Raw genomic sequence first — 14,346 nt, forward strand, 5'->3', positions numbered from 1 at the left:
GATCAGGTATAAGGCATCATCAGAACAAAAAATCTTACCATAGTGAATGATGGGGGGAGTGCGGAGTGGAGACTCAAAGCCCATCTGTAGACCACTGGAGATCCCCTTGCAGTGGCGTCTCAGGGAGGAGACGAGCCAGTCAGGGTGCGATGTAACAACGATGAGAAATACAACTTTCCTCTAGTTCCTAAAGGTTTCCTCCCCGCTCCCACTACCATGATCCAGATTCTACCTTGCAAGTCTGGCTAGACCAGAGGATGTAAACTGGTACAGATAGGAACTGTAAACACAGGGAATCCAGGGCAGATGATCCCTTCAGGACCAGTGGTGTGAGTGGCGATACTGGGAGGGTAGAGGGAGAGTTGGTTGGAAAGAGGGAACCGATTACAAGGAACTATATGTGACCTCCTCCCTGGGGGACGGGCAACAGAAAAGTGGGTGAAGGGAGACGTCGGACAGGGCAAGATATGACAAAATAATAATTTATAAATTATCAAGGGCTCACGAGGGAGGGGGGAGAAGGGAGGGAGGGGGAAAATGAGGACCTAATGCCAGAGGCTTAAGTGGAGAGCAAATGTTTTGAGAATGATGAGGGCAATGAATGTACAAATGTGCTTTACACAGTTGATGTATGTATGGATTGTGATGAGTTGTATGAGCCCCTAATAAAACAAACGATTAAAAAAGAGAGAGAGAGTGTTTGGCACTCTGGGCTAGTATAAGCTTGCCCAGAAGGACAGCAGTAGGGTGCTGATAGCAGAATGCCAGGAGAGAACGTCAGCCAGGGTAGACTGGGGACAGGCGCCAGAGGTGGGAAGCACAGCTGGTCTCCTGTGGTTGATGGCACAGGAGGAGGGGCCGGCCATACGCTTTGAGTTGGAGGAACACAGTGGAATCACAGGCACCTTGTGGCTAGAGTGCGTTTAATTAGGATGTATACAAAATCTTAGTCTGAGGTCTCCCTGTAGGGTCCGGGGTCAAAGGATGGAAGTGCATGTCTCTGGAGCTGAGATGGCTCAGCATCTCTGAAGACATGGTGTCACACATATTGTTCATTGCCCATTTAGTTAAGCAGCTTAGAAGGAGGCGAAAATTGTGGAGTCAGGTGCCAAGGGGAAGAGGCTCGTTTCTTTTCATGGTTCTGAGTTAGCTTGGAAGGGAAAGCATAGAAGCCTCCCAGAGAGAGGGCTGTCAGCAGCCTGTGGTTCATGTGCCAGAACTGAGTGTCAGGAGCTAGAACTAGGGGCAGCGTGGCAGAGGTCTGTTTATTGAGGTGGGTGACCAGCATCTGCAGAAACCGTAGACTGTTCTGGAAGAACAGCTGAGAGGGGAGAGGTGAGGCATTCGGCAGGAGATAGGAAGGGCCCGTGGGTCTATGGAAAAGCTGCCTCCCTGAGTCTTGCTGTGTTCTTCAGAGAAGCCTTGAGCACCCCTTGCCTTCTGCTGGGGCTGCGCAAGTAAGTTCTTGGCTGATCGGCTGTCAAACAGAAACACGACTAAGGAAGGAACCAAGCTAATGGAGATCTTAAACATACTGACACATTTGTTTCACTAAACTTTTAGAGGGGGGTATTTTTTCAGCTGTGTGTTTTCAGAGCATAATCCTGAATAAAGCTCTACAGATCCTGTCTCTTAAATAATCTTTGATAGGATTTGTCTATTTTATTTTACGTTTTGTTGTAATCATTAGAAAACTTCATGTCCAACAGGTATCTTAGTTTAAAAGAGCTTAAGGATCTTAGGGACGAGCTATTAAAAATTGCACAAATATTACTTGGTTTTGAAAAAAATCAGATTAAAGAGCACCTAACCTCTGCATTCCTTCTCCCCTCCCCATAAAGCCTCTTCCCCGCCCCCGCCCTTCCCACTTGGTCTAAGTGAGCAATCTGTTTGGGGAGCTGAGAGGGGGAGAATTAGATTTTATATTTTGTTCTGAAACTTGTCCTTTTTTGCTACCACTATTATGGGTATAATTTTCTTTTTAATTATTGAAAAAAATTTAAATAGAAAAGTAGAAAGAAGAATACAATGAATGATGACCACCCAGACCCATCCACCACCTGGATTTAAGATATTTCTTTTTCTCTCTCACTCTGTGGGACTTCAAAAAGTTCATGGAAAAATCCCAGTACCTTTCCATTCCATTTTGCATTAACCTTGAAGTTCTGTACATATTTATTTATTTTGTTATACATACCATTTGAATTTTCACCTATCCAAAAAAAGATGCTTCTTATATAATCACAGCCGATTATCTCACTAACAAATTACCAACATTTTCTAGTATCCTGTAGTACTTAGATCATATGTAGCTAGCAACTGTTGTCTCTCAAATCTATATTATGCCAAACCCATTTGCTTGGCTTGTTTGAAATGTGGCTCCGTTAGCCCTAGTGATCATGCTTCTCTTACAAAGGTTTTTCTCTTCCCAGCTGTACCCCACCCCTTGGCTTGCCTCATATTGGTCTGAAGGTGTCGGGGACATCTGTCTTGGTCATTGGGAATTTGATACACTAACAGGGCCTGGACTAGAGGACTCAGGCCCTGGGGGAGGCTGTCAGGCAAATCACCTCTGATTGACCTTCCTGTATATACTAGCTTCAAAGTCTTGTCACTCCTCCACCTCACCTGCTCCCCCTCACTTTAATCTGACCCCTTATAGATTTTCTCTGATTTAATGGCTGCATGGTGGTCTGTTAGAAGATTCCATATATTCCTCATTCATGTCACAGAGATTGATTGATCACACGGTTACACATGTATGTATAGGACTGAATTGCATAAATGTATATGTCACATGTTCTCACTTACTGTGTTAAATCTCACTGGTGACAGTGACTCATGTAGATCCTTCATGGTGTTTTTGGTTAAAGGTGAGGCTGGAAGAAATTGATGCTCTCCAACTGGTGATAGTTAACGAGAATCTTTTATAGATGCTGCTCAGTGTGTTTTAAGACAAACATCCATATGTGTGAAATGTGTCTTTTCCATTTGGGTTTCAGGCTCTGTAGAATCCCTCAGTCCTAGAGCACAGACCACGATTTCTCCAGCAGACCTCCATGGGATGTGGTACCCGACAGTCCGGCGAACGCTCGTCTGTCTCTCCAAATTGTACAGATGCATAGATGTATGTTGGTCAACTCTTGTATCTTTACTTTCAACTATTTGGTTTTCATTTGAAATATTTAAAAAATTTTAAGATCTGTATATTATTTTTAGTGTTCTCAAAATGATAAGATTTTTGATAGAGCTGTAAGTTTAAGATACATCTGTTTAGAGGTCTTAACCTGAGCAATCTGTAGACCCTGGAATCCACTTATGGGCTCTGGAAAGTCTCGGAGCGCTCTGAAATTGGGGTAGAATTTTGCATGTAGGTTTATGTGTATGTCTTTCTGAGACTGGTTTTAGTTTTCACGATAGCTTTTGATTCTCCAAGGATTTCTGATCACAGCTAAGTTTAAAAGTACTGGTTAATTCATAAGTCTTAGATGAGGAAACAGAGGTGCAGAAAGTGCAATGGAATAAGTCTGATGTCACATGGGTATAATGTATATGTAATACTTAAGTGCAGCTCCTTTAGTTGTGCACTCAATTTGAATTGGCATCCTTAGCAAGTGGTAAGACTGCCTGTGTTTTAGACTGTTGAAACTCCTCACCTCATGGAGACCATATTGCACAGAATAGAACTGCTGCTCTATACGTTTCCAAGGATAGTTTATAAAATAAAAATGCTTGTAGCTCATTTTTATATTTATTAGATTGTCACAGCCCTAGTGACATATCAAAAATGATTAAATGTAATAGTCATAGAAGGAGCTTCCCAGATGCCACTATTTCTTGAAAGGGCCCCAGAGGCATGAACGCGGGAATTGCCAGTTGGATTCCTTCCCGCTCTTGTGCGGGTCCATTCCCAAGCTAACTTGGCTTTGTGATCGGTGGATGGCCGCACCAGGTGTGCTCAGTCACATACGGTTCTCATCTCATCAGGGTGCTTTCATAAAAGCATATTTGTGTGCCATGGAAAAAAATTATTTTGAGGACAAAAATTTTAAGAAAACTCAAGTGAACTTCTCAAACATGGAGTCTATGTTGAGAAGCAATAGCTTTACATATTGATCATTTTGCTCAGTAAGTTTTGCTGCTTTGTAGCACTGCTTTTTTACTTACCTTCATCCATTCTCACAGGGAGCCTGGGCCAGGTGCACAGTTGTTTTGTGGATCTGTGGGGTGCAGATTACACTGCATCTGTTTAAAACTATAGATACTGGGACCTGTACTTGGAGATTTTGAAATTCAACCTGAGTGCCCTTTGCTGGGTTCTGGACTTTTGGGGGTGAAGCCAGATCATGCTTCCTGGTTTAGATGTCTCAGCCTTTTCAAACTCATGAGTCGAGATCTCTTCCCGTCCTTTGCAAACTCATGAGATGAGATCTCATCCCGTCTTGTCTGAAGTGCTGCCAGTTGACGTTTTTCTTTCCTTCCACCAGAGAGCAGTGTTCCAAGGATTATCACAGGAAGCCTTGTCTGCCTGCATTCAGTCCTTGTTGGGAGCATCAGAGTCTATCAGCAAAAACAAGGTTTGATCAAGTGTTCCCTGGAACTTTACTGCTTTTCAGCAATATTGTGAAATGAAGGATTTATCTCCAGGCACAACAATGTGCAGCCATTTTGGTCATTGGTAGTTTGTTTAGTGAGCTTTGCACTCGAAGTTCGTATTTCACCTCGGTGTTGAATGCAGACTGTGCTGCATAGAAGAACGCCAGCTTTGGCAGAAGAGAATGCAGCTAAGGTTCCATGGGCGAGGGGGTCAGCGCTTGCGGCGGCTGAGGAAGTGGTGGGCTTCTGGTAGCCAGGAACAGCACAGAGTGTTCTCAAGGAAAAGTAGCAGTTTTTATCATTGTTCCTACCAAGATGTTTGAAATAATGTGGCCTTCACATGCAGTAAAAGAGCCAGGCAGTTTTGAGCCTTAGCAACTGTGGCCTTGAGTCATGTGACTACAAGTTGCAGCCATGCCACCAGACTTGGTGGTTTGCTGTGGGGAATCTAGAAGGGACCTGGGTCAAGGCTGTAGATACGAGCGCCCCCCAGGGGCCGCCGAGCTCACAGTGTGGCTCTGAGCGCCACTCTACCCCGGAAGGCCGCAGAGGCTCCTTGCTTCCAGCCAGGGTTTCATTGCTACTTGGCGTGCAAACCTGGTGAGCCTCCTGGACTTCCAGACGTACCTACTGGATTTCTAACTTGATTAAAAAAAGAAATCTCCCCACGGCAGGATTGGGGATCCTGGTGCCAGTCACCTCCCTCATTGTTTATGACTACCCATCCTCCTCAGGGCCTGGAGAGTAGACATGGATTCTTGATATGGGGACAAGAGGGGACAGAAAGTTACACTCTAGGCAGGCTGCTGGCAGCTTTACAAAAGGATTTCCAGGCTGAGCTCTGGCTCTCACATTTTTTTTCATAATAGGTGAAATTCAGAGAGGCCCGTGTGCTGTCAGGTTAGGGTAACGGCTGAGTGATGGCACGTTCCAAACACTGCTGCCTTACACAGCTGTTCCGTTAAAAGGCCAGCTTACACATCAGCTCCCATAGCTGAGTAAGTAAATAAGAAGAGGGTACAGATCAGATACAATACACAGCACGCCTTTCATCATGTGTGAGAAATGCATCGAAAGCATGTACACTGAAAGCCCTTGGGCAACTGTTGTGTTTTTCTTCCTCTGTTCCCTACATCTTATTTAATTTTCCAGATTTCCCACAATTATCTTGTTTCTGGACAATCAGAGGAGGAAAGTATGACCTGATTTTTTAAAAAACCAAGTGGATAGACTTACATCTTCAGTACCACTGTCCCCTTTTGCCCTTACCTGAGGCCATCCTGTCCTAGCTAATTTTCTTAGCTGTGTTTATCAGGGTCTGAACTGTAGGTGGAGTAGGCTCACTTTGGTTAACTAATGGTGGACATTTTCTTTTTTTTTTTTAATCGTTTTATTAGGGGCTCATACAACTCGTATCACAATCCATACATGCATTAATTGTGTAAAGCACATTTGTACATTCATTGCACTTATCATTCTCAAAACATTTGCTCTCTACTTAAGCCCCTGGCATCAGGTCCTTATTTTGCCCCTCGCTCCCCGGTCCCCCTCCCTTATGAACCCTTGATAATTTATAAATTATTATTTTGTCACATCTTGACCTGTCCGACATCTCCCTTCACCCACTTTTCTATTGTCTGTCCCCCAGGGAGGAGGTCACATGTAGAGCCTTGTAATTGGTACCCTTTTTGCAACCCACCCTCCCTCTATACTCCCAGTATCACCACTCACACCACTGGTCCTGAAGGGATCATCCGCCCTGGATTCCCTGTATTTTCAGTTCCTATCTGTACCAGTGTACATCCTCTGGTCTAGCCAGACTTGCAAGGTAGAATTCGGATCATGATAGTGGTCGGGGAGGAAGCATTTAGAAACTAGAGGAAAGTTGTATTTTTCATCATTGCTACATCGCACCCTGACTGGATCGTCAGACATTTTATTTTCATGGCCCAGATTATGTAGTTTTTTTTGCCTTTGAACTTTAAAGAATATTCAGTGATAATAACTTAATGTCTTTGGGACAATTTTTAGTCTTTTAAGGACAAAACAAAACTTGCTCTTGTAAACATAACAAACGAGCCCTTGGTGTGTGCCATGCACTGTGCTGTGCCAACAAGCCATTTCCATAAAGTCCCGGGGTATTGCCGAATTGTCAGAGGTTTTGTAAGGCAAGTGTCATCCATCTTGTACGTTTAGTACCCAGCAGAATGGTTACTTCTGTGAAAAACAGCAGATAATGAAAACATTGGCATTTTCTGTATCAGGTGCTCTGTGTTCCAAAACGCAAAGTGAGTCTCCATGGTATCAGTCATACTTAAATTGATTGTGTCTGTTGAGTACCCCCCCCCACACACACACACAGCAGGGAGGGAGGGAGGGAGGGAGGGGACACCTTGTTTCACAAATCCTGTAAGGTTTATATTGCGGACAGAGTTGAGACATGTTTAGACGGAGATCTTCTCGTGGTAGCTGACTCAGTCTGCTTGTGGCGTATGTATAAACTCGCTTCGGAAATGAGTGCTGTGATGATTTATCAATATGGGCTTGGTTCAGAGCTTTGAGATTTAAGCTTGAAGCACAGATACTTATGTCTAGACCTCAGGAGAGCAAAAGGGAAAGAAGTGACTGAGGGTGGATGGAGTCCATGCTCTGCCTGACAGCCCAGTCCAGAATAGTAACCCCTACGCATTGTCTGTACTTTTGTGAAACTAGGAGTCTGTGTGATGTTCTGAATTTTGAAGCACCTGGAGACCAAATAATGAATGCCGTGTTACTGAAGAGAAACTGGGAAGCCCACGGGGTCGGGATTCAGCTCAGGGTGGGCTCTGCCTTACTGCCTTCTTTGTGTGGGGTTTGGATTCATCATTTCCTCACCACCTTAAAATGGAGTTGGCTTCTCTCTTTAACTGTGTCCTTTGATAGCCTTTCCTTTGACACACTTTTTTGGATTACTGAGTAGAGCAGGTGAGAGTGTGAAAGAGTTTGAAAAATATTTACCTGGATGATTTCCTAACTTGAGTCCTATGCGGGGAGCTCATTGCATCACACAGGAGAAGTTGGATCTTATAGGTGGGATAATGGCCGTAAGCCTGGGTAGACTAATGCTGATTCATGTTATAAGCATTATGGATGTTTGTTTTTATTTAATCTGTAATAATACAGGGTGTTTTTTTTTTTTTGTTTCGCAATACAGACTCAGATTGATGGACAGCTTTTCTTAATTAAGCACCTTTTGATACTTCGTGAACAAATTGCTCCATTTCATACTGAATTCACCATTAAGGAAATTTCCCTGGATCTCAAGAAAACTAGAGGTACTTCATTGGCCTGGCTGGCACAGTTGGGTGTGTTTGACCTCTCCAGATGTGTCAGCCTGGGTTATAGGTTTACTTCTTGTTCATCTGCAATTTTTTTTTTGCATGATTTGCTTGCTAATAAGCATGTTACTCCTTCCTGCTAAGCTAAGCTATCAACATCTTAATTACTTATAACTTGCTGTGTTGTCTTTATGGCAGCAACTCTGAGCATTTCAGTTTACAAACATAATATTACCTGTCATAGGTTCTGTGCACATCTGATAATAATAACTAATAAAAAATGAGGTACAGTTTAGTAACTATCCACTCCTTAGACTTACTGACATGGTTAGGGGCTAGGTTGTTGTATGAAAACCAGTGTTGTGTGCAAATGATCCCTACATGGAAGACAACTGCATCATGAACTCGGTGCCAAATGACATCATCACACACCATGGCTGCCAGACCACTGAGAACTATAGTCCAACCACACTGACACCCAGCTGTACTCTCCTAGGTGTTTGTTTCTCCATCTGTGCGAATTAGATAGAAGGAAAAAACCCAAAAAACTTGTCATAAATGTAGATGTCAGATAATGAGATAATCGATAAGGGAGGAGTAGGTGGACTTCAAGGTCAGCTAATTGGGATCATTTTAAGTACTGAATTGACCAGTTAGTCTAAGGTGACCAGATTTTAACATTGGTAAAGTGGGACAAAAGTGGGACACCATTGATAAAACTCATATCCTGGCAAAATAACCACATGGCAGCCGAAAACCGTACACCCTAGCTTGTCATGCATTCTTTCCAAAAATCGGGACTTTTTAAAAATGCCGCAGGACACGGGGAAAATTGTTAAAAATCAGAACTGTCCTGCCAAAAGTGGGACATCCGGTCACCTTAGGTTAGTCACTTTATGAAAATTCAAGAAGCCAGCTTGATACAATGGGGTAATGAACTGGGAAGAGAGCTTCTGTAAGAGCCTTTGAGGGTTGAGTTCTGTCACTGGCTCACCTTTGCTAGACTTGTATGATCTTGAGTCCCCACCCCAGCTTTCTTATAGGTGAAAGGATCATGATAAATTTACCCTGATCCTTCATCAGGTTATCAAGATCATATGTTAACGTGCTTTGTAAGTTTGAAGACGCTTAAGTAAACATAAATATTGTTATTGAATCACCTGGTTGTTATGTAACGCCCCGTGGTGGCTCAGTGGTTAAGCACTTGGCTGCTGGCCAGAAGGGTAGCAGTTCCAACCCAGCAGCTTCTCTGCACGTGAGAAATGAGGCATTTTGCTTCTGTAAAGATTTACAGCCTTGGAAACCGGACCGGGCAGCTCTACCCTGTTCTATAGAGTCACACTATGAGTTAGAGCCAGCTGGAAGGTGGTGGGTTTTGAGCTGTTCAGTAATCATATAGATATAGTTGCTGCATTGGGAATAAACATTGAATTATCCCTGGAAAGAGAATTTATCCACCGAAGAGCTTGTGTCTGACTGGGTTAACAAGAGCTCATTTGTAAAAGGTCAAAGTAGTTACTTTCCAAGAGGTTGGGGCTGTGCCATAAACAGCCCCCCATAGCTTTTATTCCTTACAAATTGATCTGCCTATCATTTTTTCTCAACCGTCTCCAAGAGACAATTAGTCCCTCATGTTCTAAGCCCTCCTTTTATACAGTGAGTAAACTTTTTTCTTGTGTCTTGAGAGAATTGCACTTCTAGTCTGGTGGTGTGGTGTGCTCCGTGGTTCTGAGGAAAGCCTACCAAAGTTCAGAGGCTTGAGTGCTTTTGCCCCAGGGTACCGGCTTGTTCACCGGTGGGCCGGCGTGGAGTGGCCCCCTGGGGAGCCCAGGGAAACATGCTCGCTCTCTCCCTTTGCCGTGCGTGCTCCCCTTCCTCAGGACGACGGCCTTGGTGCTCTCCTGCCGGGCTCTGGCTGCTTAACCGGTGTGCTCTTCATCCACTAAACACCACAACAGTAGTTAAAAACAAAATGTAAATACAATTTTAAAAACAGTAAAAAATACCACTTGTCATAGTTCTTGGCGTCTACCTTTACAGAATGAAGATTTTCTTGAGCATATTAAATGTATATTAATGTATCTATTATATGTAAGGGGACTTTGAAGAGCTGATGAAAAATGGAATTGAAAAATAATGGAATTTTCCCACAAACTTTTAAAAGTCCTATTGTATATCTGCACATGTCATGTGTGTATTTCCGTATATATACACACAGGCAAATATACATCTGACTTAAGAATACATCATTCTTTAAAGCTTATTCTCCTGAGGGTATCCATCTCTCTGTTCAGCCTCCTACCAGGCTGCATTTTGTCCTTACCTTATATAAATGAGTGAAGAGAGAGAGCGGGGTGGACTTTCTTTTAGTTTTTCCTAATAAGTAATTTGTTGCAGCTTGATTTGAGTGTAACACCACTGAGGAAATGAAATAACCTTAAATTTTGGCCAAATTCAGCTTAAGGCTGTTTTCTTGAGAAAGTTAAAAAAAGGTATGTGACCCTGCCCTCTGGTGAAGATTCCGTGCTTTGAGACAGAATCTTTCTGATAGCTTGTAAAACAGGCAGTGGAAGCCGGGCCGTGTGCTAAAGCTTTACACTGAATAGGGCCTCTGACCAAGGGCCTCTCTTTCCCACCACGGTCAGAGGCAGTGTACGCACCTCAGTGTCTGCTTGCAGGTTCCTAGGCCTGGGAGACTGGAGCTGCCCTTTCTCCAGTGTGGCAAAGCAAAGCGGTGAGCCTGTCTTGCACTTAATAATTCTTGCTTACTCCATTCTGTTAGTGTCTAACCTCTCCCAACTAATTGCTAAATCTTATTGCATTTGAACATCAATGAGACCTCGGTTAGTCCTCCGCATAGATTCTAGTTAGTCTGGAGGTTAAGGGGCAAATATGTCCTTATGGTGTTTTCTTGCTGGCTGACACATAAGTTTATTCACTCTATTTCCAATGAATAAATTTCTGTGCCAGCCAAGACCATCACATGAAGTTGTGGGTAAGTATGTGGATACTTTAAAAAAATCCCATCGGACACCCTGAAAGCCACACAGTGATAATAAGGTGTCAGTAAAAAAACCAAACCAACCATTGTTCATCTTATTTGGTCATATTTTTTCTGTGTACATGAATAACTGCAGTGAGTGTGTGGGGGTCCGGTCACCCTCATCTGTTCATGGAGGAGGGCGAGTGGGTGGTCCTGTGGCTGCTGTGGCTTTGTGGTGGAGGGTATGTTGCACATTGAACAGTAAGCAGACTTCTCTGTTAACATGCTACTCGCTCACTGGATGAGTAATTTTGTTTCACAGATGCAGCATTTAAGATCCTGAACCCTAAGACTGTTCCACGATTTTTTAGGCTGAATAGCAACAATGCTTTGATAGAGTTTTTGTTGGAGGTGAGAAGGAATCTCTTTCATTGGTGGTGGTGGTGGTGGGTGAGGGCGGATGGACTGGTGGCTTCCAGGCTCATAACCACAAGAGGAAATTGTCATCTCCTTAAGGGCACTCCTGAGATAAGAGAGTATTACCTTGACTCCAAAAAAGACGTGGACCGTTACCTGAAGTCGGCCTGTGAGCAGTTTATCCAGCAGCAGACCACGCTGTATGTGCAGCAGCTGGAGGAGTTTCTGACCAAGGTACAGGCCACACTGCACGCGCAGTGGATGGGGTACTTGTGGATTCTTCCAGAGGGCATTTTGAACTACTCTCAGGGCAAAGCTCATGGCAGGAGGATGTGGAAGAGTACTGCCTGGGCTTCCTGTCGGGAAACGTTTTGCTTTGAGCGTGTTTGGGCATTTAGGTATGTGTGTGGAGGTTGCGGTTCGTAAGCATAAGAGTGAAAACCCCGCAAAGGCACCGTTCTGTTGACGGTCTTTGTAGGTTATCTGCTGTGGCCTCTGACCAGGCCTCCTGAAGTGGGCCTGGCCTGTGCATTGGAGGTACCTATCACTTAAAACAGACTTCTTGTTTGACCAGCTGTTGCTCCCTTCCCTTCTGCCTAGCCAATTGAGAACTAAAGGTTTATTGATGTCTGCTACATTGTTAAGCACCCGGCAGTTGGTCCAGCTTTCCTCCTTCCAGCAACCATTCATCAGCTGGCTAAACTGTCTGATGTCAGCAATGAAACATTAAGATCATGGCCAACATTTGTTTCAGCCGAATCTGTTTTCGTTTAGCTGTCCTTATTAAGGACTCTCTTTTGTCATAATTTTTAAAGTCTTAAGAATAACTCATGAAACCTCTGCTGTTTGTAAGTAATTGTATTAGACGATAGAATCATACCAATGATAAAAATATGATGATCATTTCTTTCGAATTTAACTCCCAAGTCTTACTGGGGAGACAAGATAAATGAAGGTGAGTACAAAAGTATTGCTACTAAGGTTCTAGTTCACACATGCACAGGTTTATTCCAAAGAAGACATAAACGCGTCTCCATGTTCAGTGGATGGCTTCAGATGAGGGCTCTCAGTCACACGCTCGGCGCAGTCTCATCGGGACACCTCCAGAGGTCCAGTGAAAACAGTGGCTTTCCCATAGGTCTGCTGGGCCAGGTAAATTCAAGGAAGCAGGTCAGATCAGAAGGCGCTGGGGCTGCTTTGGGGAATTCCAAAGAGGCACTTTTGGGTAAATTTTCTCGAGGGACACAGTGATCACTAGGGCTTGTTAGGTTGAAGTTTATGAGAATGGAAAACTTTGATTGCTGAGGGAAAGACCAGGAAAGTTGTGCGGAGGAGTTTTCCATGTTCCCCTTTAAAAAAAAAATTTTTTTTTTGCTCCTTCAGGCTTCTCTTTGTTCACAAAACTAAGAGAACATAGAAAAAGAGCACAGTTTGATTCCCTTAAGGGTGCTCAGACTGTTCTGAACATGGCATGAACTGAAGAGAGCAAAATTCTTCACGTAGGCACTAGAGAGATGGAAACACTGTCTTCAGAAGTGTATCGACCTCGAAGAAGTATTTGTGGGGAAATTACAATGTCATGTTTCATATTTTTGTTTAATCAAAGTACAGCCAAGTGACAACAAAGCAAATGACCCCATCCACACTAAGACGGTAATGACAGAAGATACTCTTTTAAACAATAAAGAAATATGGGAGGGTAGAGGGAGAGTGGGTTGGAAAAGGGTAACCCATTACAAGGATCTGCATGTGACCTCCTCCCTGGAGACCAGACAACAGAAAAGTGAGTATAAAGGGAGACGTCGGACAGGGCAAGATATGACAAAATAATGATTGATAAATTATCAAAGGTTCATGAGGAAGGGGGAAGCGAGAAAGGAGGGGAAAAATGAGCTGATGCCAGGGGCTTAGGTGGAGAGCAGATATTTCGAGAATGATGAGGGCAATGAATGTACAAATGTGCTTTACACAATTGATGTATATATGGATTGTGATAAGAGTTGTATGAGCCCCTAATAAAGCGATTAAAAAAAAAAAAAGATCCAAAAAGCAAATATGAACCCATTGCTCTCAAGCCAGTTCTCATTAAAGACATGGTAAGGTCATCCAGCTACCTTCTGTTGTTAGGATGTACAAGTGGATGTGTCCAGGGGACTTGAGTCCTTTTGCACCTATTAGGGATTTGGTGGGGAGGTGCATGTGGGTCTTTTAGCCCCCACACAAATTTAAAAGAACATGGAAATGTTTCTAATAAGAGTTTTGAGTTTTAAAGCAATGCGGATGCTGATACTTTGCAACTTTTACACAAATCACCGTATATATTTTTTTAACAGAAATTTCCCTCATAGAAAACAATCTTTCAGATTACAATACAGAGTTTTGGATTCATGTCCACATTATATTGGTTGGGGTGTTGTCGATGGGCAATCTGTAGTCTTAACAAGAACAAAATTAATATTTTGAAGTATTTATAATGGAATCTAGGATTAAAGGGTCCCTGTATAGTTTTCTTTTTTCTAATCAGTATATCTCATTTGTCAATTTGTGCCTCCTCTGTGTTTGTGTCCTTCCCTATTTCTGATAACCTTTGGATTCCCTGTGCCAAAGTTCTCAAGTTGGTCCCAATTCCCTCATTGATGGCCTTAATAGTTTGGGATTTAACTTCAAGGTCTGTGATACACCTTGAGTTTATTCTTGTGTATGGAGTGAGATTAGGGTCTTGCTTCATTTTTCTGCAAGTAAATATCCATTTTTCCCAGCACCACTTGTTAAAGAGGGCATCTGCTTCCCATTGGATATTTTTTCGGCCCTTGTCAAAGATCAGTTGTCTGTATGCTGATGATTTTATTTCTAGGTTTTCAGTTCTTTTCCATTGGCCTGAGTATCTGTCATTGTACCAATACCATGCGGTTTTGACCACTGTATATGCTAAAGTCAGGTAAAGCAAGCCCTCCCACTGTGTCCTTCTTCTTGAGGAGTTCTCTGCTAATTCTGGGCTTCTTCCCTTTCCATATGAAGTTGGTAATCAGTTTT

General features: G+C 43.2%; 1 protein-coding gene across 1 annotated transcript in view; it reads left to right on the forward strand.

Moving 5' to 3' along the window:
• Window positions 1-14,346, forward strand: part of COG3 (component of oligomeric golgi complex 3) — a gene marked incomplete at its 5' end in the record, with an annotated part of 79,099 nt that overhangs the window by 45,461 nt on the left and 19,292 nt on the right. Inside the window, 5 exons of the mRNA XM_013005133.2 lie at window positions 3,003-3,127; window positions 4,488-4,577; window positions 7,790-7,910; window positions 11,219-11,307; window positions 11,413-11,547. Of these exons, the coding sequence (XP_012860587.1) occupies window positions 3,003-3,127; window positions 4,488-4,577; window positions 7,790-7,910; window positions 11,219-11,307; window positions 11,413-11,547 (560 nt within the window). The remainder of the gene's footprint in view (window positions 1-3,002; window positions 3,128-4,487; window positions 4,578-7,789; window positions 7,911-11,218; window positions 11,308-11,412; window positions 11,548-14,346) is intronic.

The sequence above is a fragment of the Echinops telfairi genome, unplaced genomic scaffold (assembly GCF_000313985.2).
Source record: "Echinops telfairi isolate 266 unplaced genomic scaffold, ASM31398v2 ScPeMD7_7467;HRSCAF=8505_1, whole genome shotgun sequence".
Classification (NCBI taxonomy): domain Eukaryota; kingdom Metazoa; phylum Chordata; class Mammalia; order Afrosoricida; family Tenrecidae; genus Echinops; species Echinops telfairi.